This window comes from Athene cunicularia (genome assembly GCF_003259725.1).
Source record: "Athene cunicularia isolate RWA chromosome 2 unlocalized genomic scaffold, athCun1 chr2_part1, whole genome shotgun sequence".
Lineage (NCBI taxonomy): Eukaryota > Metazoa > Chordata > Aves > Strigiformes > Strigidae > Athene > Athene cunicularia.
Window position 1 is genome coordinate 9,285,056 of NW_020799095.1, and position 23,840 is coordinate 9,308,895.

Consider the following 23,840-nt stretch of genomic DNA (forward strand, 5'->3'; position numbering starts at 1 on the left):
GGGGTGGGCTGCCAGCCTGTCCAGCCATAATATCCCCTAACAGCCTTGAAGGAATTGTAATTGTGAGCTGAAAGAGCATCTGCTCAACTGTCATCCTAGCCTCAGGACTGGAACTTTTTGCTTGTTGTGAAGGATCATAAGAAATACTACACAGAGTGTGAGGATGAAAACAGAGTGAGATTAAAACCATTAAATGCAACCACCAAGACACAGCTGTCCATACTGCTAGTTAACTCAAGGAAATATAAATGCCAAAATGTATTTCACATTCATGATGTATTTTGGCACGGGAACTTAGAACGCTGAGTTGACTGCAAACTTCTAGTTTACAATCTTTTTCACTGTTATTATAGAGGACAGATTATTACAGATTCAGTGAGAAGCAAGTAAGTTTCAATGCTAGGCACATCGAAGAGGTAAGGAGTAAAACCAAATCGAACCAGCACTGGTAAAATCTATTCTTTTCTTACGAGGAAGAAGAGGTTAATTAGTTCAGCTGCCATGACTGGAACAGTTTACAGCAGTCCGTCATGTCAAGAGTCTGGGCTTAACCTCAGATGTCCTGCTTGCATTAGCAGTCGAGCTGAGCCATCCCTGGGTTTGGAATAGGAGCTCTTGTCCATACTGTAAGAAAGATGACACTGTATGCAGTCCATTTTCCTAAGAAAGATGACACTGTAGGTCCATTTTCCTCAAAGGAAATTGAAGTGGTGCTATGAGGTTTAATTCATGTTTTTAAAGCACTTTGAGAACATAAGATGCCATATAGGTGCTGCTGTTGTTGTCAGCTGCTTTCTACCTCAGGATGTCTCTCAAAGGACTGAAGTCCTGTTATGTTTGGGAGAAATAGCAAACACTATAGATTCCCTCTTATATCACTTGTACTTTGGGAAAAAAAAAAAAAAAAAAGAAACATTTGGCAGAAATCTGCATGATATGTACAGATGGAGTTAAAATATTTCCACAGAAACTCCACAGCTACATAAACTGAACTGCCTAAAAAAGAAGTGCTTCAAACTAACAGTGTGTTGCAATTTCTTAGTTTGCAATAGGCCTAACTCTGCCTGCAAAGATCTCTATGGAGTAATTACAGGCCAGAGAAACTAATCCTTTACACTTCTGTGCCAGACTTGCAATTGCAATCATATATTACCATTCCTTGGAACACATATCCAATAACGTATGCAATAAAGTAAAAATCCTAAGATTAAAAATAAACTCAGGATGATGCCGTGATGCTTAAGCCATATTTTTCCCTTTTGAAACACAAGAAAATATAATGCTGTTCATGACATTTGTACAAAAAATAATGAAAAGGAAAAGTGGATTTATAAGCCTTGAAATGTATCATTCTTTTCTTGCCTTCTGTTGCAGGTTAATTACTTGAAATTTTTTCATCAATCATTTTCTGATTTTTATCTCTGTTATACAGGATAGAAATTTCAGGAAGGTCAGTGGTCTTCTGCTCTCAATAATTCAGGCATAAACTATACAAATATAATAAGGAAAACTCCTTATTCCGTGTCCATACACCAAATGGAATTTGTTTCTACTATTTCCCTACATCCATAACATCTCAAAAGTTGTTGCTATTTTTATTATTTTCTATTTACGAATAAACTTTGTCTAATACAATTAATCTTCTAGGAAGTGTAAATGAAAAAAATATATCCTTTTTCTTCCATAAAAGCAGAAGGCCTCAATTCAAATAAAATACAATTAATCAAATTATGGGCACCTTGATGAAGCAGCCTTTTATTATCAAAAACCTAAAGTTTCTGAGAAAAGTCCGATATCTTCACAGGAAGTCAGCCCTACTAAATAGCTAGTTAGAAGCACCTGCACATTAAAAGTAAGGCAGCAAAATAGCTTTTGCTAGAAATATAACCTTTGGCTACTAAAATTTTGAGCACCAATTTGGGTTCTGTGGATAGACTAGGCGAGATCATCTGTGGGAATACCATCACATCCAAATACTCACTTGACTTTGTTATTATATTTTTGTCACTCTGATCAGCACTGTCAAAAATGCTCATTGAAAAAAGAACAAATAGAACCCATTTTTTAGCTCAGTGTGGGTGTTTTAAGTGGGAAGGGTTGGCAGTGGCGCAGACTCAGGGTATATGTTTGGGGAGGAAGGGAATAGTTAGGTGCCTTAGTGGCTGGAAAAAAAAAAAGGTCAGTCTGGAAGTCGTAACATCTTTGGTCTAATGCTGCAAACACTGCGTACAACAGTAGTTGGCAGGCCAGAGAACACAAACAGCATGAAGCTTTTGCATCAGTGAAATCAGTTTGCATCACAGAAGTATTATACTGATTTGAGGGAAACCACCGCAAGAAAAACACTCGGCACAGGAAAACAGGGAATTGAGGCTGGTGAATGTGCAATAGTTTGGACGTTTAGCTACTAAACTCTTAAGAAACTGGCTGTTGCTATATTACAACTACTAAAATTAAAAAGGCAAAATTAAAAGCGTACAGGTGTGTCTGTCACATTTGAAAACCATAACAAAACCCAAAGGACAGAGCAGTCCTCCATGGGACTGGGTAAGGATGTGCCTCTTTGAGACATGATTGCTCCATGGACCCATCCTGACACGGTGCAGCTCTCATCTGCCACACAGTAGAAATCTTCTGTGTTCAACAGTTCATTTACCTTGCTAGAAAAACAACTCAATTCAGCAAACTCCCAAATTCACTCAATGCAGCTGCTCTCAAACCCCTTGTTACAGTTTAATGAAATGTGCTGACTGAGCTGTTTCATAGTAAATATTAGTTATAGCAGAACTCTCCTCCCAAATTGAGTCTTTTAGGAGTAAGAGGATTCTACAGTACCGTAGCACTGACACAGAATCAACCATAACTCACAAATAATAAAATACCATCTGAGGGCACAGAGGTTATTGCCATCTGCAGCTCTCTATGGAATTGTAAATCATTTGAACAAACCTTACTCTTTTTTGAGAACTTCAGGCTGAAAACACTGTATAGATACAGGATGCCAGTGTCTTACACAGTGTACGAAGACTGTACCTTTCGCTCCTTCATTTAATCTTGCTTCACAAATGAGTGAACCCTGAACAGGCTTCTCTTTCTGGATGAAAATAAGAAAGATACCTCAAAAGCACTGGCAATTTGTCTCAGAGGAAGTTTAAACCTTTGGGCTACCAGCTTGCCAACCATCTGACAAGCCATGTGAATGAACTGTGAAATGCACTGTGCACTGAAATTCAGTGGGATATGCTTAACTCTCAGTCCTAAATGCTTTTTTTTTCCTAGTGAATAGTTAGTAGTCACTTGCAACGTATGCTTACTCTTTGTGTAAACTCCAGAAATTGTAAATAAAATGTTAGTTTGACGTACAGCTCTTTTCTGAGTCTTGGTACATCATGCTCAGTAAACATTTTTAAAAGTTTTTACAATTTCCTGAATTCTCAGTACTTAAATGAACAGAAAACAAAAATTAAATAATTATTGCTTGTTTTGAACTGAAATAACAATGTTTCTTTGCAATGAAAAGGCTGCAAAGAGGTTGGAAATGAAAAAAACGCTGTTAGACTATACCTCTGATTTTGTGTCAACACCTAGAAGTCCCTCCTGTGGATTTTAAGGTGTCTGGCCCAGCTGAGTGCTAGATGACCCAAACAGTGACCATGAGTCATTTCAAACACTAGTCTAGCTCTTAATATATTACCAATTTCTACAAGATATTCAAGTTATGCTTTCCCTGTTTTACTTTCTGATCCTTATTCATAGTGTTACCATAATTAAAACCACTTCCTCCTTTCCACGGATGCCCTTCACAATACCTCCTTTGTGTTATAAGCTACTGTTGTCTATCACCTTCATCCTCTTTTCTTTCAGCTAAAGTTTACGACATCTGTGATTGAAGTTGATACAATTCAAGTACTTCACCTTAAACAGAACTGATTTTGTGTGAAGGACTGCAACAGTGCCTAGCAGAAACTAGTTGTTCTTCCATATAATTTATCACGTTGTCCTTTTCTGTTGATGGTACAGCCCCTTCAAGGATTTCAGGACTTCTTACTGAGCTTACATGCACTTGTAGTGTGTGAAGATGTGACCACAGGACTGTTTTCCAGCTCCTGGCAGAGAAGTGCTGTGGGAGCACCACCTCTGGGAGACACGTCTTGCTTTTCACAGGATCAGAGTTCGGCAAAGAAACAAACCCTCACCTCTCTAAGATCCTCATACTTGTCTTGCATTACAGAGGCCCCACAGAGTTTGTCTGCACCACGGATGATTTGGATTCATTACTTCTCTGGAAAGCCATATTCCTAATTTCTTTCAGAATCACCTGAGTCTACTTTAAACACAGGCAGGACAATAAAACCAAGTTTTATTCTAATAAGGCAAAGAGTTACATTCTTGATTACCACATGGAAAACACATTTACAAAAGAGAAACTCATCAAGAAAACACAGATGACAGACCACCTGACATTTAGAGCACTTCTGTTTTTCATCTTTTATTAAGTGTTTCAGTTGAAGATGTGGCGGGATGTTTCACACCTAGAATTATTTATCTTTTTAATGTATTATTTGTTCCTCTTTTCTACTTCCCTGTCTGTTAAATAAAAGCCTCTTTCAGCTAAATCTTATACAAATCACTAAACACAAAGCAAAACAAACTAAACCAACCTTCTCTCCCCAAGACCTGGTCTGTTATATCAGCAAAAATTCACATGAACATGGGTGAACATGTGTTTTTTTCCTCTTAACATTCAAAGCTCTAGTAGCTAGCACAATGAGTTCACAATCTTGGTTCATCGCTATCAGGCATATGAACAAAAATTTCTGGGAGTATGATTAAAGGTGAGCCTTTTGGGGGAGGATGTGCTGCAGACCACTAACTCTATGCCAGATATTATAAGTTTTATAGCTTTCTGTTTCTATTCACTATTGCAAAATAAAAAAGTTCATTTTATATGCAGTGCATGGCTACCAGTATCTAAAAAATATGCTTTGGAAGAGGTGGCTTTGGACTACATTCTGATTGTCCTTCAAAGCACCACCAGGTAGCACTTCTAAAAACCACAAAATAGAACAGCAGCAGTCATATTAAGAAAATATATGAGAAACAAGCCTCTAAATATTCTAGTTCACATGTGAACTTCACAGTGATATGTGAAGTCAGCTGCAAAATAATTATCTGAATGACATTTGTATGACGATGAAAATGAAGTTATATTAGTTATTGCTCTTCTGGCTGATACATTTTGCTTTGCTGATCCACCAGGGTTGTTTTGTGTTAATTTTTTATCCCCACAACTGGGGAGTTGAGTCCTTCTCTGAAAGGGAAGGTGGGCTAATGTTGCTTTGAGTCAGTAGCTGATACCTCAAAGATAGGCAAGGAGTCCTCAACAAAAGTACTTGTTCATTTGTGGAAGTGTAGTGTGAAGGTAAAATTTAACACAGAATAAAAACTACTATCACGCTGGGCTCATATGAAGGGCTTCTTGAACTGAAAACGGAATTCCTTCTATGTGTGTTTGTTCTCCTTTTACATTTCCCTTCTCTTGCCTATGGCAGGCAGTGGCTTTGAAGGTAGGCACACTTGCACATAAAGGCAAACAGTAAGTCACTACCAACATATGGTAGGAAAGTAAAGCTGAGTTCAGAAGAGAAGCGGCAACACTACAAAAATGAGATTTTATAAACTTTATTCATTCAAAAATACCATCTAACCACAGCTATGGCCAAACATAGATTGTGGAACCCCTGCTGACACAGCTGATTACAGCAAGCCTCCTCTACGTGAGGGCTGATCAGCCCAATTCTTTCAAGAGCCTGGGGGGGTTCAAGGTGGTCCAAAAAGGGAGAAGACTGCATCTTTCCTTGTTGACCATACCAGCTGTTAGGCCTATACTGTCGAATTAAGAATTTATCCACCCTGCTGTTACACCTGCAAACATTTCCTTACAGAAACACCGAATCTATTTTTTTAAGGTTGCTAACCTATTTGTCTCAATAATATTTAGTGGCAGTAAATTCTGCAAATTGATTAAATGCTTGATCAAAAAGTTATTTGTTCTTTGTTGACTGCTTGGAATCTGGTGCTTTTCAGTTGCACTGAGTGCCCCTTTTTTATCTCAAATAATGTATCGGGCAAATTGGAGCTGCCTTTCAAGAGGCTGTTTGGGAAGGAAGGTGCAAGAAGTGTTGTTTTTTTTATGAATCTCGAGAGACCTTATGTTGTTCTTCTCCTTTCCAAATAGAATAATTTCTCTTTAAATGGATCTCCTACCCCAGACAGTTTCATGGATCTTGGCTGAGTAAATGGACAAGGATGATCTTAGTTTCATCCTGAACTAAGCTAATTTAATTTGCAATGGGTTCAGTCTTATATTTTCCACACAAACAGTAACTGAAACAGTCAGTCAATAAATAAAATAAAGGAGCTTTAAGATTAACACCTGATAACATGAAAGGCACAAGACTGCAAAGAAACTTTGCTCTGTAACTCTCCAGAGACCTTGCGACATACAATTAGAATAACAGAGAGTGCTTTCTGAACAAGGATCTGAACATCAGGGGAACGCGATGATGTTTCAGCTCCATGTAGCTGTAGTATGTGCAAATAGAATTGCAGATTAAACAAGAAAAAAAACAACCCTATCTAACAAAGCAGTTATTCTGCTGAGGCCTTTAGGTGACATTTTAAACCACCGGTGACCATCGAGTATCCAAAGGAAATAAAAGATAAAAAACTTATAACAAGCTTGTTGTTCCATTGAAGGGTTCTAGAGATATCATCAAGCTCTGCTGGCAACAAAAAGAACTAACAAAGTGAAAGATAAGACTGATGTACCTGCATAACAAGCCTGTTATTCCATTGAGAGATTTCTGGTGATACTATAAACCAGTAAAGATGGATTTATAGTTTTTCACTTGGCCTGGCATCTTGATAGCCTTAGTGCATCCTCCTGATCAGATGAGTGTTTAGTATAGCAGAGATGTCTGATTTTATGCAGACAATTCAATAATAGATAAGAAATGAAAATGTGAAAAAAAGATAATAAAGTAAAATTAAATACACATACTTTGGGAGTTCTGGAGAAAAAGAAAACTTCTTGTTCCCATTCACAGTAAACGGTTTCCTAAACAAAATTCTTTGTGTTTTTTGGGGCCAGTAACTGAAGGCTTCCCATAGCACAAGGGGAAGGCAGCTGGTTGTGAATGGGGCTGCAGGAAAACTGCTCTGGTTTGGCTGCTGAATTGGATGATCCCAGCTGGAAGTGAGCAGCCCTGCCAGCATTTAGCCAGAAATGCACCCCCTGGCCTGGTGACTAAATAATCAAGTGCAGACCGAGATGGAAGCAGCTGCCCCTTGAATTCCCATGGGGGTTTAATGTGTGCTTCAGGGCTGAGAGATAAAAACTCCAGTTTTTGGTGTCAAGACAGGAATTGCAGAGGCTGCTCTTACTCAGGTAACTCGCCTCAGTGAATGGCTAAAGAGTGCTCCTCTGTGAAGGGTCTCCCATCTAGAACAGCTCCAGCAGAGTATTTTAATCGCAGAGAGCATCAAAAGGCAGAATAATTCCCACAAGACACAAGGCATGCATAGGCCCTTAAGATATTTCTCTAGCTTACTCATTATAGATTTTCTGTTGAAGCAATGTTTTACAAACCCAGCATTCATCCTGAATTGGGCAAGTTTGGAAGTGGGTTTGAAGTCAGCTCTCACTTAAGTGACCACAGAGGACTGTTTTGGCTGAAAAATATCTTACGTTAATTAGGAAAATGGTTTGTCTAAGGAAGTGAACGTATGAAAGCCTTTCAATAAAAACTGCTTTGCATACTGCAAGCTTTTAAATTAAATTGGGAGAGAGTTACAGCCAACACTGAGCAGAATTGTTTGTGACTTTTTGGCTTGTTTGCTTAAAAAAAACCTGGCTGGTTTCTTGAAAGATAGCTGGTGGCTGTTTATGGCACCCTGTTGCACAGTTTTAAAGATAAAATTAAAAAATATATTCATAACAGAAATCTATAGCTTATATATTATACCTTCCATAAAACTTAGTCCTGCTGAGGTACTCACAGTAGCATGGTTTGGACCTGGCTCAATTTGTCATGGCTTTATGCTCTCAGTGCTCCTCTCTGGACTGAAATTCAGACTTCAGAATAAACGAATTAAAAATATCTCTAAATAAATCATATCTCTAAATAGGTTGTCCATTTTTCCCACATTTTTTTTCTGTAACAGAACATGTTAGGAAACAATTTCAAGTCAAGATGAATACATCCAACAAAACTGCTCCTGGAAGCCCAAATCCTGATGTTCTCTCTTGAATTCCTAACAGGAGGAATTCCTGATGACCTCCATGATTATCCTGCTTGCATGAGGACTTGAACTAAATATGGTGCTGACAGTGTGTTTACCAAAGAGAGATCCTGTATGTGATAATATAGGGTGTCATTTGAGATTTATGAAAAGCCTATGGATATTCTAACACCCATCAATCATTTACTCTTTCTTGCTTTTTAAGTTTTCTGTAAATGAGTTTGGAGCTTTAAAGATAGTAAGCATAAACTTATATGGTATACCTCTGAATGTATTTCAAGAAGTTATCAGGGAATGCTGTGACCTTGAAAGATAAGACTGTGTAAAGAGCTAGGAAAAGGAAGGAAAGATTTTCTTTCAGTTGCAGTAAAATAAATTCAGGATCTTATTATCACCCACCAGATCACCAACTGCCTTTCAGAGCCCTTCCCCTGCCTCCCCAAATGGGTTTGCTACTATGGATTTGTTACCATGAGTGGTGTAATAGTGGTCTCAAGTCCAGAAGAGAACATTAGATGGGAATTTTCTAGTTTGCATTAGGAATACAAGAAAATGAAGACCATGTCTGTAAGAGTCATGGAAATGAATATGACAGAAGGAAAAATTCATAGGAGCTACCCACCAGCACAACCAGAATTCATTTTCCATTTCTTTGTCTTAATTTTTAAACACACTTTTGAATCACAGTAATTACATACACAGAAATTCTCACTAGCCCTCATATTTCCTTCAATTTCACATCTTCAGAGAGGAAAAATGCTGATATTAACTTTGAGATATTATTCCTACTTCTTTTGATTGTTGAATGAATAATTTAAATAACAGGAATAAACAGTAAACCATCATATTTAAGTTTCATCCAAAATAAATGCAGAAATCTCAGATCTTAACAGAGTTTTTTTTAAAGGGGGAAAAGACACTGGAGTTAGAATTAAATTCAACAGATAAGATAAAAATCGAGAGGAAGAGAAGAGGATCGAGAAAGAGAAGACCCAGTACAGCAGGTTAAATAACTTTGTTCAGTACCTTATTAAATTGAAAAAAAACAAACCGAAGTTGGAAAACTGTTCCAATCAATTAGTATCAAGTAGTACAGTGGTGAAATAGAAAAAGAATGTGCATAATAGATATTTCATGTAATTATTACATAAAGGGTGTGCATGCTAAAGACATAAAAGTGATAATGTTTATGCCTGCATTTTCATAAAAATATACATTTACATGCAGCATGTAGACATTCACATATCAAACCACCATATATTGTGTGTAGGCTGTTGTATTTTAGGAACTTTTCAGAGAGTTTTAATAATTTTTATTAAAAGTATTTTTTGCTTTTCTCTGACTCTGGGTGAGTTAACTGAGTCTGACTTACACAGCTTAAAGAGAAAATAATTGTTGAAATATGCATGTTTAAATATTATATACTACAAACACAGCTGACTTTGACTCAAAATCACATTTCTGAGCCTGGAGCAAACTATGTATGGCTGGCTGCTATGGTTTAGAAGTGAGTAGTAGATCCTACCACAAAGCCAGAACTCCCATTTCCCAGTGATATAAAACCTTCTAGATTGACAAGCAAACAATTTCTGATGAAAAAAAAACAAATTAATAGAGGAGTACTTTCATATTTACACGAGAATTAGTACAGATAATTCCTGCTAAGTACAGAGCAGGTTTTGTCGACCTACTGTTTCCCTACTCATACTACTTTGTAATTTCTGTTCTATAATTCCTAATGCTGTCTGAAGGGTTTAGAAACATATCTGTAGATATATGTTTATGTGACATGGTGACAGAATGTTGTTTGTGTAGTACATTAAATTTGGGTCATGAGAAAAGGCAGTTTGATATGTTTGCCTGGACAGGGCCAGAAATCTCTGGGCATGGAGAAAAAAATAAAGTAAACCACGGCGATATTGAACTGCAAAAATGGAGAACACAAGAGTAGTAAATTACCTTGAGAAATTCAGTTAGCAATATAGAAAGTAAATAGTATAATCTATGATCTTACCGTTCCTGTTGTGCCCAAGGAAAGGTGGTTCATCTGTTGGGTCAGAGGGCCCATCATGCTTGCTGGCTGCATTGACATAGTGTGGTCCATTGTTGGTGTTATCACAGCACCCTACAAACACACACCGTTTACACTTCAACATTTCACTTTTTTATAAAAAGCAGCATTCTCTAAATGAGTGAACCTGGCTGAAAACTTGACACAAATCTTAAAAGAGACTAATATATCTGTCAGAGGAAATATGTTTCGTTCCTATTGACAACCAAGCTACACACATATATTATTTGTAGTACTAATGAGGCCATTTTATGTCAGTTCCAATTAAGCACCATTTTTTACTTCATTGCTTCTGACAAACAAATGCATATGTTCTTTCTATGATGAATGCTACTGTACATTGCAAAATGCCTGTCATTTCTGGTTTTCCATATCCTATATAGAACAATCTTACAGACAGAACACATATGTCCCCAATTTTCTCTGACTTCTAAAACCTTCAGTCTCTGAGATCTTCAGACTATTATGGTAATTATCTTGGATTTTTCCAGTCTCAATTAAGAACCCTTACTCATGACATTTTATAGCTGATTAAGTAAGACTAGCTATTGACAGTGAGTTTGCTAGTGACACCCACTTAAGACACATACACAGCATTTAAAAGCATTTTTCTTCTCCGCATGAAAAAAAAGACATTAATAACAAACAGCATATGAACTAAAGCAAGAATAAGACTGAACAAAAATGAAACAAAAGACATGCTTCTTTGCCACTCCTATTCCTTGCTTTTTGCTCTCCTACTCCCCAAGGTCCCATGTTGGTAACCTCATGCCTTAGTGAAGTGTTGATTCTCTTCAGTTCTGTGGTGTAAGATGCTATTTCCTGTGTAGGTTACAGAAAATCAGTCAGAAACAGAGTGGTCTGCTCTTTTTTCTTGAAGACAGTGAAATAAGGAGGTATTTCCACCTATTTCTTCATATGAAACAATAGCTCTACTGTGCATATCTATGTTTGCGTCCACACATTTTAAATTTAAACAACCACAACATTACATCTGCTACAAAGCATGGAAAAAGTGGATGAATGTATTTGTTTTAAAAAAAGGAAAACTGACTGACATTTTTTCCCCTCAAGATTACCTACAAAATCCACCTATAAACAGGAATTTTTTAAAAAAAATAGTTCCAGAAACCACAGCACACCTATCCTTGTGTCTGTCTCACATTTATGTAGTGCTATGTGACTGCAGTGCCAAGGATCTGACTAGAAGCAAAAGATTTCAAATTGTCAGTCACAAATAAAAAATAAACAAAATAAAAAATGCTGGGGAAGTACCAATTGAATTTTTCTCTCCTTCCAGCAAGATTTTGTCTGTTCGCATCCTATCTGAGAAGTGTAGAAGATTCTGCAGTCTCTGCGAACTCATTACTTGCAGGCAATGGTAAACAGGAGGTAGGCTCAGCTTGGTCAGTCCTTTTAGTAATACCCTCAACATATGAAATACATATATGCTTGCTTTATGTCACATAGAAGCTGACATTTCTTGCACTTACAAGAGTCCCTTGAGAAATCTGGCAAATTACAGAAAGTAGCCTACATAGAATATCTGTCATGATTCCAAATAAATGCTTATAAAACAAGCTGATCAGTGTGCAAATATCAAGTCTGCAACACTTGCTAACACTTTTGTGGCTTTCTTGGCACTTGTTTACACAGATTAACCCAGTGATTAACTCTTTCTAATGAACTACCACAGTGCTAACCTTCTCCTTGTTGGCATGGGTCCTTAAAAATCAAGATTGTCACAAACTTTCATCAGAAAAAATTGTTTAAAATTTTAGTTAGCATTTTATTCAAAAAGCACTTCTTTTTTCCTTACATGACATTCTTCTCTTTCTTGTTGCTCCTTTCTTTTTGCTGAAAAAAATCTACCCTTTTGCTGAAAGAGTCTGAAACAAATTTGCAGGGCATATACTCATTCCACCTGTTCAGCAGTCCCTGCATAGTAGATTCAGTGAAATTCTGAGGGGTACGCCCAAGGAAAATTATGTCCTTGCTGTATGTGCAAAATCAGTGGCATGGGATACCACGCAGCCAGATGAGGTCTTGCGGTTTGGACATCCACCTGCACTTTTTGGCTATCGTAAAAAATTATAAGCTCTCTGCTCAGAATGATCCACACCACAAAACGGCATTTTCACTGTCCCAAACCATGAATGCTCAAACCAAATTTGTCAACTGATAAATAGTTCTCAGTTCCCTCTATGAGCAGTTTTCTCCTTTGGCTTAGAGATGGAGAATTGCCTCAGGGCTTTTCATGACAGACAAGGTGAGCTCCCACTTGTGATGGGGTAAGTAGAAAGTCACACCCACACCACAGCTTCATGCAGTCCTGCACTGCCAGTAGTGCTGCTGCAATTAATTTAGGATGTCCCAAAGCCTTAAAATACCAAGCTTTCTTTGTAAAGATGTTTATTGCAAAGCTATGGTTGGAGGAACTTGCTGTGATTACAGATGTGACAGACTGATAGCTATTCCTGTGTATAAATTCAGGAACCTGGAGATGAAAAAGGGGCACTGGTGAAGGAAGTCTTATGATTTAGTGTAGCAAGCACAAGTGCCAGACACACACTGGAAAAAATCTGATAGCGAACGTCTTTCAGTAAATAAGTAAGCAAGACAGGTTTTGCAAATAAAGTATTAAAAAAAAATATGGACTGGAGAGAAAATATATCAAGGCCAAAAAAAATTGCTTAGAGACAGTAAACATATTATTATTAAATAGAAAATACATCTGTTCTAGTCCCTAAACATGTATCGTTTAATATGTTAGGAAAAGAAGTTGGGAAAACAAATCAAGTATCTGCAGCTTTCCTAAGACGCTTAACATGTTTGAAGCTGACAGTTACCTAGAGCAGAGAATTACATGCATTTGCCAGACCATTAATTCACTAGAGTTTGCAGAATCCTCTTGTGATCACGTAGGGAAAAAATTATACTTAATTAAGGAAATATCGTCTGGTTGTTAGGGCGACACCCAGTCTCCAGACCATAATGCGTTTCATAATACATGCTGTCAGATCCATTCATATTCTTATTTAGCTGTAGAAGACAACAATGTCTTGCATCAGATGTTGCCATTGTATTAAAAGTAATTTGATTCTTTTCAGCCTATAATAGGTATTTGCTGATAATCATCCACTTGGTGACTAGCAAAGGCTACAGCAAACATATTTTTCATCTTTATCTGTCTGGATGTCTGATTTTACTGTGTTTGTAAACTAGAGAGAGACATCTTAGCATGGCATAATACTACTGGAGGCCCAGCCTAGTTGAAAAAACCTGTAGAAAAAATTATGACAAGGTTTTTGCCACTGGCTTTGCCAAAACAAGTAATCAGTCTGCCAATTATTTAGGTCTGCCCTGTTGCCTCAGTATGATTAATTTTTTTATAATTCCTGCAATAAACTGGTTACTATAATGACTTTTAAATTTGGCAAGATATTCTTGGCATATGACTTGTCATACAATTCTGTTGATGCTATAGTGGCTTTAAAAGAAATCAAGATTAACAGGGCAGATGGTATGGAATGAATGATACAGAAGAAAGTGCACGATTTTTGCAACACTGTGACAAACTCAAGATAAATTTATTGACATACAGACTTTAATTCCTCTTCACTTCATCTGAAAGACCTTGAAGTTTTAAAATGCTCTGAGCTCTATGGACATACCTTTCATATAAGAAAGTGAATATCTTTATTTCAGGATATATTCTAGTCTATCACTTGCAAAAAAAGAAGCCTGACTTTATCAGCTACACACACTGTACACTCCCTGTATGGAAACAAATTGACATCACAGGAAGGGCACTATAAATACAGGTTGTTTATTATATTAAGTAAACTATATTTAAGTACTTCCCAATACCAAAAGGCATCAGCAGAAATAAAGTTTATGTTGGTGCAATGTCACAAGCCACCTTACATGCCTTGAAGGGTGGGAAAGTGGCATCAGAAATAAAAAGTGTATTAGGGGGCTTTAGGAACAAAGAGTTCACTAGTTGAGAGATGCACTCAGGGGCCAGTGAGAGGAACTGTATTAAAGCTTCTGTTTTATTCCAGTGCTCTAATACTAGTATTGGACTTAAGGCACAAATACCAGCTGAATAAATAGTTTTTAAAGCTTACAGTAAGCATCTGCTTATTTTACAGTTTACTTTTTTCTTTATTTAGGAAGTTTTAACAAGTTAAACATATTTACAAATTCTATTATGTAAATACTGGCCAATGTAAAACCAATAAACGTTACAGCAACAAACTTTTCAGATTTGTTTACAAACACATTGTGCAGTCATATAAGCAGCAGGTCATTCCATCCGGAAAGTTATTACCATACTACCGAGTGATTATCTTTATGTTATCGAGAACATGTTGTTTCTTGAGGTTTTATTAAACTGAGTGAAAGGATGAGTTTCCTTATACTTATCAGACAGACTTGTCTATCACGAATTAATATGAAAAAACCCAACATGCATACTTTTTTGCAGATAACTGTACTCTCTCTGCATACTGAATAAATGACAACCGTACTTCTATTGATTTACTGTTCTGTCTAGATTGACTTGTCTCATCTCCTTGGGCTGCCTCTTACAGGCAGCAGAAAAAATAGGGTCCCCTTGTCAAAGCAGTGAGCCTGGTGAAGTACTCTGAACTGGCTGTTAAGTGGCCAAACTTTCATGACTATAGGAGGAAGATTAAAGTTAGCTCTGAAATCCTCTCTGTCCTCTGTCATCAACTCTCCTGGGAATATACTTCTTGATATTCCATAAAAACCCAATGATATTTCAAAATCTTTTTCTTTTCTCAGTGAAGTTACCAATTGCCTTGGCATTTACTATCTGATCACAGATTAATTGAGTATAGTGAAGAAGATCAGCAAACATCAGCTGATAATGTATATTCTGCAAATCTTAGGATCTGGTTTCATTTCATGATATTGTTGCATTTAAAAACTTGCTAAAAATTGGGAAAACTGAGCAGAAAGCCCAAACCCTGCACCAAACTAAAGCAGCTTTAACTTTGGAATGGGCAAACCTTGATACAGACCTTCATCAAATCTGAGTCCTGTTTCTGTGACAAGTACTAAACCACAAGTTCATATTGTAATATTTCTAATCCTGGCAATGAATTCTAATTCTTATCTGACATCACCTTCATACCTTAGTTGAATCTCCTTGGAGCAATGGACACATTTGTTTTCCTCTTCTCATTTTTTTGTCATGTATGTTTGTGAACTTCTTTCCTCAGCTGGAAATATGTGTCATAGATCCAAGAAAGTTACTACCAAGAAGAAACTGGTCTTAAAGGATTAAGAATCCAAATATAGTGTGGTAAATAAAGAACAAAGGTAACCCTTGTGTATGCACCACCTTTCCTACAATAACAGCCAAGGTTTTTGATAGTTTCTTTCCCACTGTCCTTCTTGCCTTTAATCATATGTCTTGTCTCCTAGTTTGAAATTCAGCTTTTGATAATACACAGATACTAGCCTACATGTATAAACACAGATTAAAAGTATATAGGAATGGGAACATCAAGAGAGAAAGAAAACAGTTGATACAATAGAAAAAGTTTTATAACAGTAACTGCATGCAGAAATAAAATAATACTTGCAACTATATTGGTACTGGTTAATAAATGTATTACATCAGAGAGTACCACTATGATATTATGTCAGTAGCTTATGCTCCTACCAGAGTTGAAAAAAACAGTAAATTTCATAGCATACTGCTGTCTGTTAATCTGAAAGGACTTAAAAAAAAAAAAAAAAAGAGATAGCATTTTTCTTGCAAACAAAAAGTTGCTTGTGTCATTTGGTGACTAAAGTGACTTTTGAATGGCGACTTAAATCCTTTCACCCAAAATAAGATCTCAGGAGAAAGGCCATTGAACAAAAGGACAATATTTATCAAGGGAAAAATATACCTGGATTGCTACAGGGATTCTGAAGCAGAGTTTGAGAGTCCCGTGTTATAACTTTGCCCCTACTGTCTGTACATGCGGGCTGGACCACAAGCCCATATACTCTCTCTAGACTGTGAGAGAAACAGTAGTATTCACACCCTTCTCCAACCTGCCCCAGGAATAAAATAAAATTACTGCTATCGTGTGCCAGAATAAAATGGGATTAGTTTTGCTGGGGCCTGCTAACAAGGAGCCCACAGCAGTTAGGAAATGACCTGTCACAGTGGGGCTTTGGTTCCAGCAAGTGCTGGAGCAGGCAGAGAGAGGCCATATACAGCTCCTTCTCCCTCTTCTGACATATTCTATAGGGGAACAACAAATCCCATTTCTTTTTCTTTCTTTCTACTCTTCAGTTTATAAGTGCACTTGGCTGTATGCTGCCTTTATATATCCAACTCATATAATAGTGCTTTTGCTCTGTCAAGTACAGCCATTGCTAACAAAAGCATCCTCACAACTCTCACATAAGGCTTAGCATCCCCAGAAGACAAAGAGGAAACATAGAGGTTCTGATTGTCCAGGACATAACCACTGGAATATACAGAACAAATCTTTTCCTGCCCTTCCCACTATCAGATTTCACAAAAAAATATCCATAAGTCTTTTCATTCCATGTCAAAATAAGAATAGATTTCAAAACCTCGACACTTCTAGTGAAAAGAAATCTTCATTTCCTGCACAGAACTCCTGATCTATACCCAATTAGTATGTGATGCACACTGAAGTGTTGTGCTTGGCAATTCCATTCCATTTACATTTTTATACATATTTTCTGATGTGGACTAATTCCTTCATCCACTGTCTCCCACTGGCTGATGTGCCATCCTCATAAATAGGAATCATGACTTTCTCTCTTGTGGACTAGTTTTTCTTAGCATTAGAATCAAGTTTCATCTATTAAAGCTAAATACAAATAACATTTCCTCTCCCAACAGTTCTGCTGTGTTCCATCCCTTCATGCCTATAACCAAGCATGAAAATTGACTTGATGGCACATCCTAGTTCTAACAAGGTGCAAAATGGAAATTATTAAACAGCACAAATAAAATATGAGTCAGCACCAGTGTTTAGCCTAAATTTTCACTTCCTTGCTTTGCTGGGTGCAAATACAACTTTCAAAAAGGATACCATATTTGCATCCTCAATAGTCTGACCTTACATATATATATATATATATATATATACACACACATGTATACATACTTATAACTGCATATGGGAAGACAAAATGACTACATTACTATTACCGCCACTCAGGTAATAGTAGTTTCATGTCTGAAACTCTCAGTTCAGGATTTATTACGACAAAAGTAACTAAAAGCAACAGTGACAGCTTTTTAAACTTCTTATTTATGAGGGACATTTAATAAACAATGAGTAAGAGCTTCTGTTATTGGCTGAAACCACTTATTTTGCTTAGAGAAATATGCTCAAAATACAAGAAAAATGGCTAATAACAAGATTTGTCTCCAGAGGTTGTGCTTGGATGTAGAGGAGCAGAGCAGGTTGGTGTCATGAGAGCACGTATTGTGTGTTTAATGTGGTTGGACCTTGACTCCCCCTGGGTCTCAGGCCTTCTGGGCAAGGTGAGGCAGCCCTGCCTGTCTGTGTGTCTCCATGAAGTCATGACAACAGACATTTGATCAGACCAAATGTCTGAGACACTGTGCTGTTGATCTCTGCTTTTCTGGTGAGATTTAGTACATAGGTCATTTGCCAAGCACAGAGAGTGGCTAACTGGGTTTGTGGAGGAAATGTCTGTGACATTTCTTCTACGTGCATTTCTAGCCTTGACACTACAACGGCCAGTGACAGAACAGCAGCTGTGATCTGTAACAGATGTGCTCTGTTTAATTTCCTGCCCGAAACCAGGAGGGAACTCACGCTGTGTGAGCTGCAATCTAGCAGCTATGCTGGAAGAAAAGATTCAATCATTAGAAGGACAAACACGGACACTGGGAGACGTCAGAAATGCCGAGGAACTGGCTACCAACAAGAGAAAAAAAAAACAGAAAAGCAGGCAGGTAACATAAGCCTATGTATCTACCAGTAGTAAGATGACAAAATGACATCCTATACAACTGCAGCCAGAGTAAAACGGTATGGCTGTGCATGGTGTTAACTCCACAACACTAGAAGGACCTAACCACAACCAGGTTTAGATGGAAATATCCCAAATATCTTCAGCTTTCCAAAAGTGAGGTGGTATCACTGAATGAAGCACCAAGGTGACACATTGAGGTGACAGGGTGGCAGACAGCAGTGCTCCTCTGTAAGATCCCTAATGCTTGGGAGGACTATGGGAAGAGTGGTCAGGGGATGGGTAGATATCAGGATGTCTCCCTACAATTCCAAGATCAGACAGGCTCTTGCAAGCCAGAATTGATTAGCGATAGTCAATACAAATGAGAATGCTTCACACAGTTGCTCATGGAATGCATGGTGATCCTCGCAATATTGAGCCAAAGGCAACTCTTGGGCATCAAAGTTAAATCCTAGGCTAGGCCCAAATCTGAGCTGCGCCCTCATAGACAGGGAAAGAACCACCTTGAAATGCTGAGGCTGATGTTGCTGCAACACTCTTGAATTCAGACACAAACCTAGCATCCATCCTCCACGACATCATACTGTGGAGCACTGTCATCTGCTGCCGAAGTCTAAACTTCTTTTTGTGCAGCTACTGCACAAAGGAAGATTAAATGTATGGGGGGCAAGAAAACTATGTCCTGTCCCTCCCCATGCCATTTTCCAAATTTAAAAGTTCTGGAAGGCTGATGAGCAGCAGTAACAGCCACATAATCCTCTCAGGAATCCTTCTTATCCTACCTATTCAGAAGGACAGATAGCAAAAGATGCTAGAAATGAAACCCTGAGTGGGTAAGGCTGTTTTTCTAAAGATATGCTTCTGTTCAATAACAGAATTTAGACTTCAAGTTGATAGACGGGAGAAATCCTGTACCAAGCAACAATTCATGTTATGTATCAATTCGGTTCTAAATGACAGCAGTTCATTCTGATCTTGGAATCTAGCAATGTCTCCTTATTAGTGAGGACAAATACAGAAATCTGTCTCTATTCTGTTCTGTTAGATTTATAATCTGTAATGTTAAACAATGCCCTTTCTCACACAGTAACAGAAAGAAAACTATTCTAGCCCTGCCTTTCCTCTCATTTAAAACCACAAGTTTTCATAGTCTAAATGCCCTGCCCCAGATCCAAAATTGCATTTAATTTTCTGGATTTGTAACCCCCTCAGTCAAGGCTATGGGTGAAATGAACTCTGTTCTGTATTGAGAGTTGTCTTTTGACTGGTTAAAGCTGGCTACCTGGCAGTGCCAGCTTTGTGACAGACCTCAAAACCAAGACTAAGGCACAGATTTTCAATGATCCCTTCTTACATTTCATTATTAAAAGTAATGTGACCCTACGCCTCACTTGTGCCTTTACATATTTTAACTGTTGTTTTTCTGACTCTAACCAGACCAATTGCTGCTTGGACTTGACTCTGTACAAGCCAACTGCCACCAACATGTGGCTTTTGCTGTACCTGAACAACTCCACCATCCTCAGGTGATGCCCTCAGTGACACCTGTGCAGTTTTCCATTGTTTTGAACAACTGATAATATAGGCCCAATCTGGAGAAACTGTGGCTGCAAAAATGTCCTTATCTAAAAATTCTGTCCCTGATGCATGAGACCACAAGAAGCCAGCAAAGCTGATGGCAGCAAGCACACAGACCATGTACTTCAAAGCTAACCACATTTAAATCAGTGAAGGTACAAATGATGTAAATGAAATCAAATTAAAGCCTTCAGTTTTGTGTCAATAGTCAGAAAGTAGAAGTCTGTAGAGGGTGAACACATTCATAACTAGAAATGTGATATTTTAAGGTCTCGTTTACTTTAAGGTACTTCCAGTGAAACCTGCCGTTGTATTACAATAAATGTTTGACATTTGTAAGTCTCCCTTCTACCAAAGACCTCTAAGTGCTTTATGAACTGTGTGATATATAGAGGACTCAGGTGCTGGTCTCTTATCAGGGATCTGAGATGGGTCTGGATCTACATCTGAACTTTCCCAAATCCACACGAGTTCAAACTGGGAGTACAGCCTGGGTCATCACTATTGCAGGCCCGAAGAGAACAGGTGGTCTTGATCACACACTCCAGTCCAAATTAATCAAGAAAAGGAAACATTTTACCTCCTGATTCATGCTGAGCAAATTTGTAGCAAATAACAGAAAATGTCTAGCTGAAGTCTACTTTGCTCCACACTTTATTGTCTTTTAAAAGAAGATTAAAATATTGAGGAAAAGCACTTTAAAATTGACGCTTGTGAGTAAAACTTGATTGTGCAAGTGGTCTGGCTAGTCCAAAGAGCAGATGTGAACAGTTCAAAAAGGTATAGATTTTGGCTACTATTAAGCTAAAAAGAAGAAAAAGTAAATAACAGATCCAGCAAGTATTACTTATTTTCTTTTAAATATATCTGTACTGATTAAGAATGACTAAATTGATATATTTCCTTTTTTTTTTTTTTTTTTTTTTTTTTTTTTTATAAAGTCACTCTGGGCTGAGATCTTCCCTATAAAGTTTCAGCCTGGAGCACATTTTTACAGCTGAGCTATTATCCTTAAAATATGAGTTCATACTGGAAATGCTGGCAGCCCTCTTAACTATTGTATAGTAGTGAGCACAGCTGTAACATGTTAAATATGTTGCAAGTACATGGGGGGAACAGAGAGGCTCAGAGGACTGCTAATAGAATAGAGAGTCTCAATGCTGGGTCACCAGGTTTGGTCATTGCTAGGACTGAAAGTCATTATCAAGCTACAGCTGTTCGGTTATGTCCAGGAATCGGCTACCCACAGAAAAACTCTCCATCACAAAAATACGTTACTACAACCGGTGATGTCCGACAGCCTTCCCAAGGATTGTGAAGGCTCCGGGGATGCATCCCCACAGCTGCATCCCCGCAGGTTACCTCCAGGGTGAAGAGCACTGATGGTAGAGAGGGGAGAGACTTGCATGGTCACTGCCACACTCTCTGCCTGGTCTCTGGAGGGTGTTTATCACCAGCCTATCACTACCGTGTTTTTCAGTGCACTCTATTTTATCAGAAAGTTGTTAATCACTGAAGACTGATCCTGAAAGAGTCCCTTTTCCACAGCAGTGAATGGACCGCACCCATCCTGTCATGCTACCCGTTTCAGAGGAGCTCTGGTGGTACTGGTTAAATGAAGGCAAAAAGTAGATAACAAAGTACTTTTTCATCTTCCCAGTAACAGTATTACCTAGAATGAACAAATACTTTATTATTAACTCTCCTACAGTGATAGATGGCAACCATTCCCTATTTGCATCAAATTGTAATCCATTTCAACCTACCCCAAAACAGTAGTCAATTTTTTGCATAAGCAGTTGAATGCAGAGAGTTCTGCATTTCTCAGAATCAGGCTGCCAGATCAAGTGCAGCCTTTTGTCTTAAACCAAAGTAGCCAAAAAAGCAGCCAAAGCAACATGGGCAAATGAAGTCCAAGGGTTTTCTGCTGCTTCAGTTTTCTAATGTGAATGGATTTTTTGGAGTAAATTAGGTAAGTCTCTCACTCACATGTTGCAGTAATCTCTATAAAAATATTTGATTTATTATAGCTTTTGGTGCACCATGATCTCCCACCAGTCATGGTGTACAAGCCCATGTGAATGCACAGCGGTCAGATCCTGACATATGACAAGGATGTTCTTTGCTTCTTTATGGCTTTGTGTCCTCCACACACAGTCTGATTTGCAGAATTTTAGGTTGAAGTCAAAGACGTTTCTCTGGGCTGCTTTCCTGAATATCTTTCAGCTATTTTAATATTGTAGAGGTGCTCAGTTTTCTCTGGAAAAAAAATCGTTATGTTTGTTTTATTTTCTCTGGCACCCAGAAATCAAACTACTGTTGAAGTCCACACTATTTTCAGAGGTCCTAAAGATGAGCCAAGAAAGAGCAGTTCAAGAATTGTCAATGTCTTTTCCTAAACCCTACATTTACACTTCAAGTTCTTCAGGCTACAAGGCAGTTGACTAGGAACTCCCTACTAGCAAATATTGCTCTGAAAATGGCTCACACAGTGTAGAGCACCTTGCTGCACAGCCAGAGAAGAATAAGCCAGTGGCCCACTACTTGGTAAATGTATCAGAGTGAGTCTTTGACCCAAACTGGATGATCAGCCTTCTGGGAAGCACAGATTGGGCAGATGAGTCTTTTACGTGAAGATAAGAAGATCTCTATTCTTGGGAGGAATAAATAAAGCTAGAGAAAAAAGGGCCAGCTGGATGGTATACACATATTGCTGAGATGAACAGTAAATTATTTGGAAAAATACACTGAGAGAGAATAAAACATCCTGTGAATTCAGGTCACACTTGGCACATAATTGTGACCAAAAGAATGAAAAAATTGGAGCTGTCAAAATGCAACGTTTCCACCATATTTCAAAATGACATGTCATTTCAGAATTTATCTAAATTTGAAGGAAAAAAAAAAAAAAGCTTAAAATTAGTTCAATAACCCAAAAATGAAAACAGAAAGATTATAGATATTTTGTCTTTGTTCTTCTTCTCCTCACACTCTTCCCACTCCTTAAGTTCTCTCCTGGAGTAGAGTCAAAACAACATTTTCACAACTTTTTCCATGTCACTACCCTCTCCTTCTGCACATTTTCACTTCAAGACAACTTTTAGAATTATTATTTGATTCTGCCCACAAAGCCAAATTTTATTATTCACAGAGTACTATATATGTAATCATCTTGTCAGTCCTAGCCAGAGGCAAAGGGTAGCCTCAGAGGAAAAGGAAACAAGAAATATCCAAAGGAAGATAAATAGGAATGAGATGATAGGCAAATGGGTAATACTCCCATCTTTTCTCGAGAGCTGTGTGGATAGAAAAAAGAGCGCCCTAATTAATTCCAGAGTGACGGTGACTCCAGGGCTGGACTCTGTGCGCTGCATGCTTGTGAATCTCCATTCCATGTGAACCCCTTTCCTTCAAAAACCAAACAAACCCTTGTTTTGTCTTTGACATCAAAAGACACAACATAACGAACAGCAGATGTTCCGATAAACTCCAGTAGAGACCAACCTCTTGGCAGCCATATTTCTGTTCTGCAGTGGCTTTTCCAGGCGCGCAGAAAATCCATTTGTGGGACTGAAAAGTACATGAAATGGTTTATGGTAGTATTTCTTGTGGTATTTTCTGGTACTCTTTCTACTATCGAGGAACTGCAGTATCATGAAAGACCCTGTTTTGTGGTGTTTCAGCCCTGTGTCACTGCAAATGATTATAAACGTGGAGAAATAATGCAGAAACACACAAGCCTGAAGCATAACATTGGAACTAGATGAGGACAGATTTTTAGCAGAAGCTGTTTGCAGTTTCCATGGTTAAAACCTTGATAATTCAACAATGATAGTAACATACAGATCTTAGTTAAGTGAATTTGAAAAATTTGGCC

At 38.0% G+C, this 23,840-nt stretch overlaps 1 protein-coding gene across 1 annotated transcript in view; it reads right to left on the reverse strand.

Moving 5' to 3' along the window:
- RBMS3 (RNA binding motif single stranded interacting protein 3) overlaps positions 1–23,840 on the reverse strand; it is a 593,296-nt gene that overhangs the window by 17,227 nt on the left and 552,229 nt on the right. The window contains 1 exon segment of the mRNA XM_026842748.1: positions 10,319–10,429. Coding sequence (XP_026698549.1) covers positions 10,319–10,429 — 111 coding nt within the window.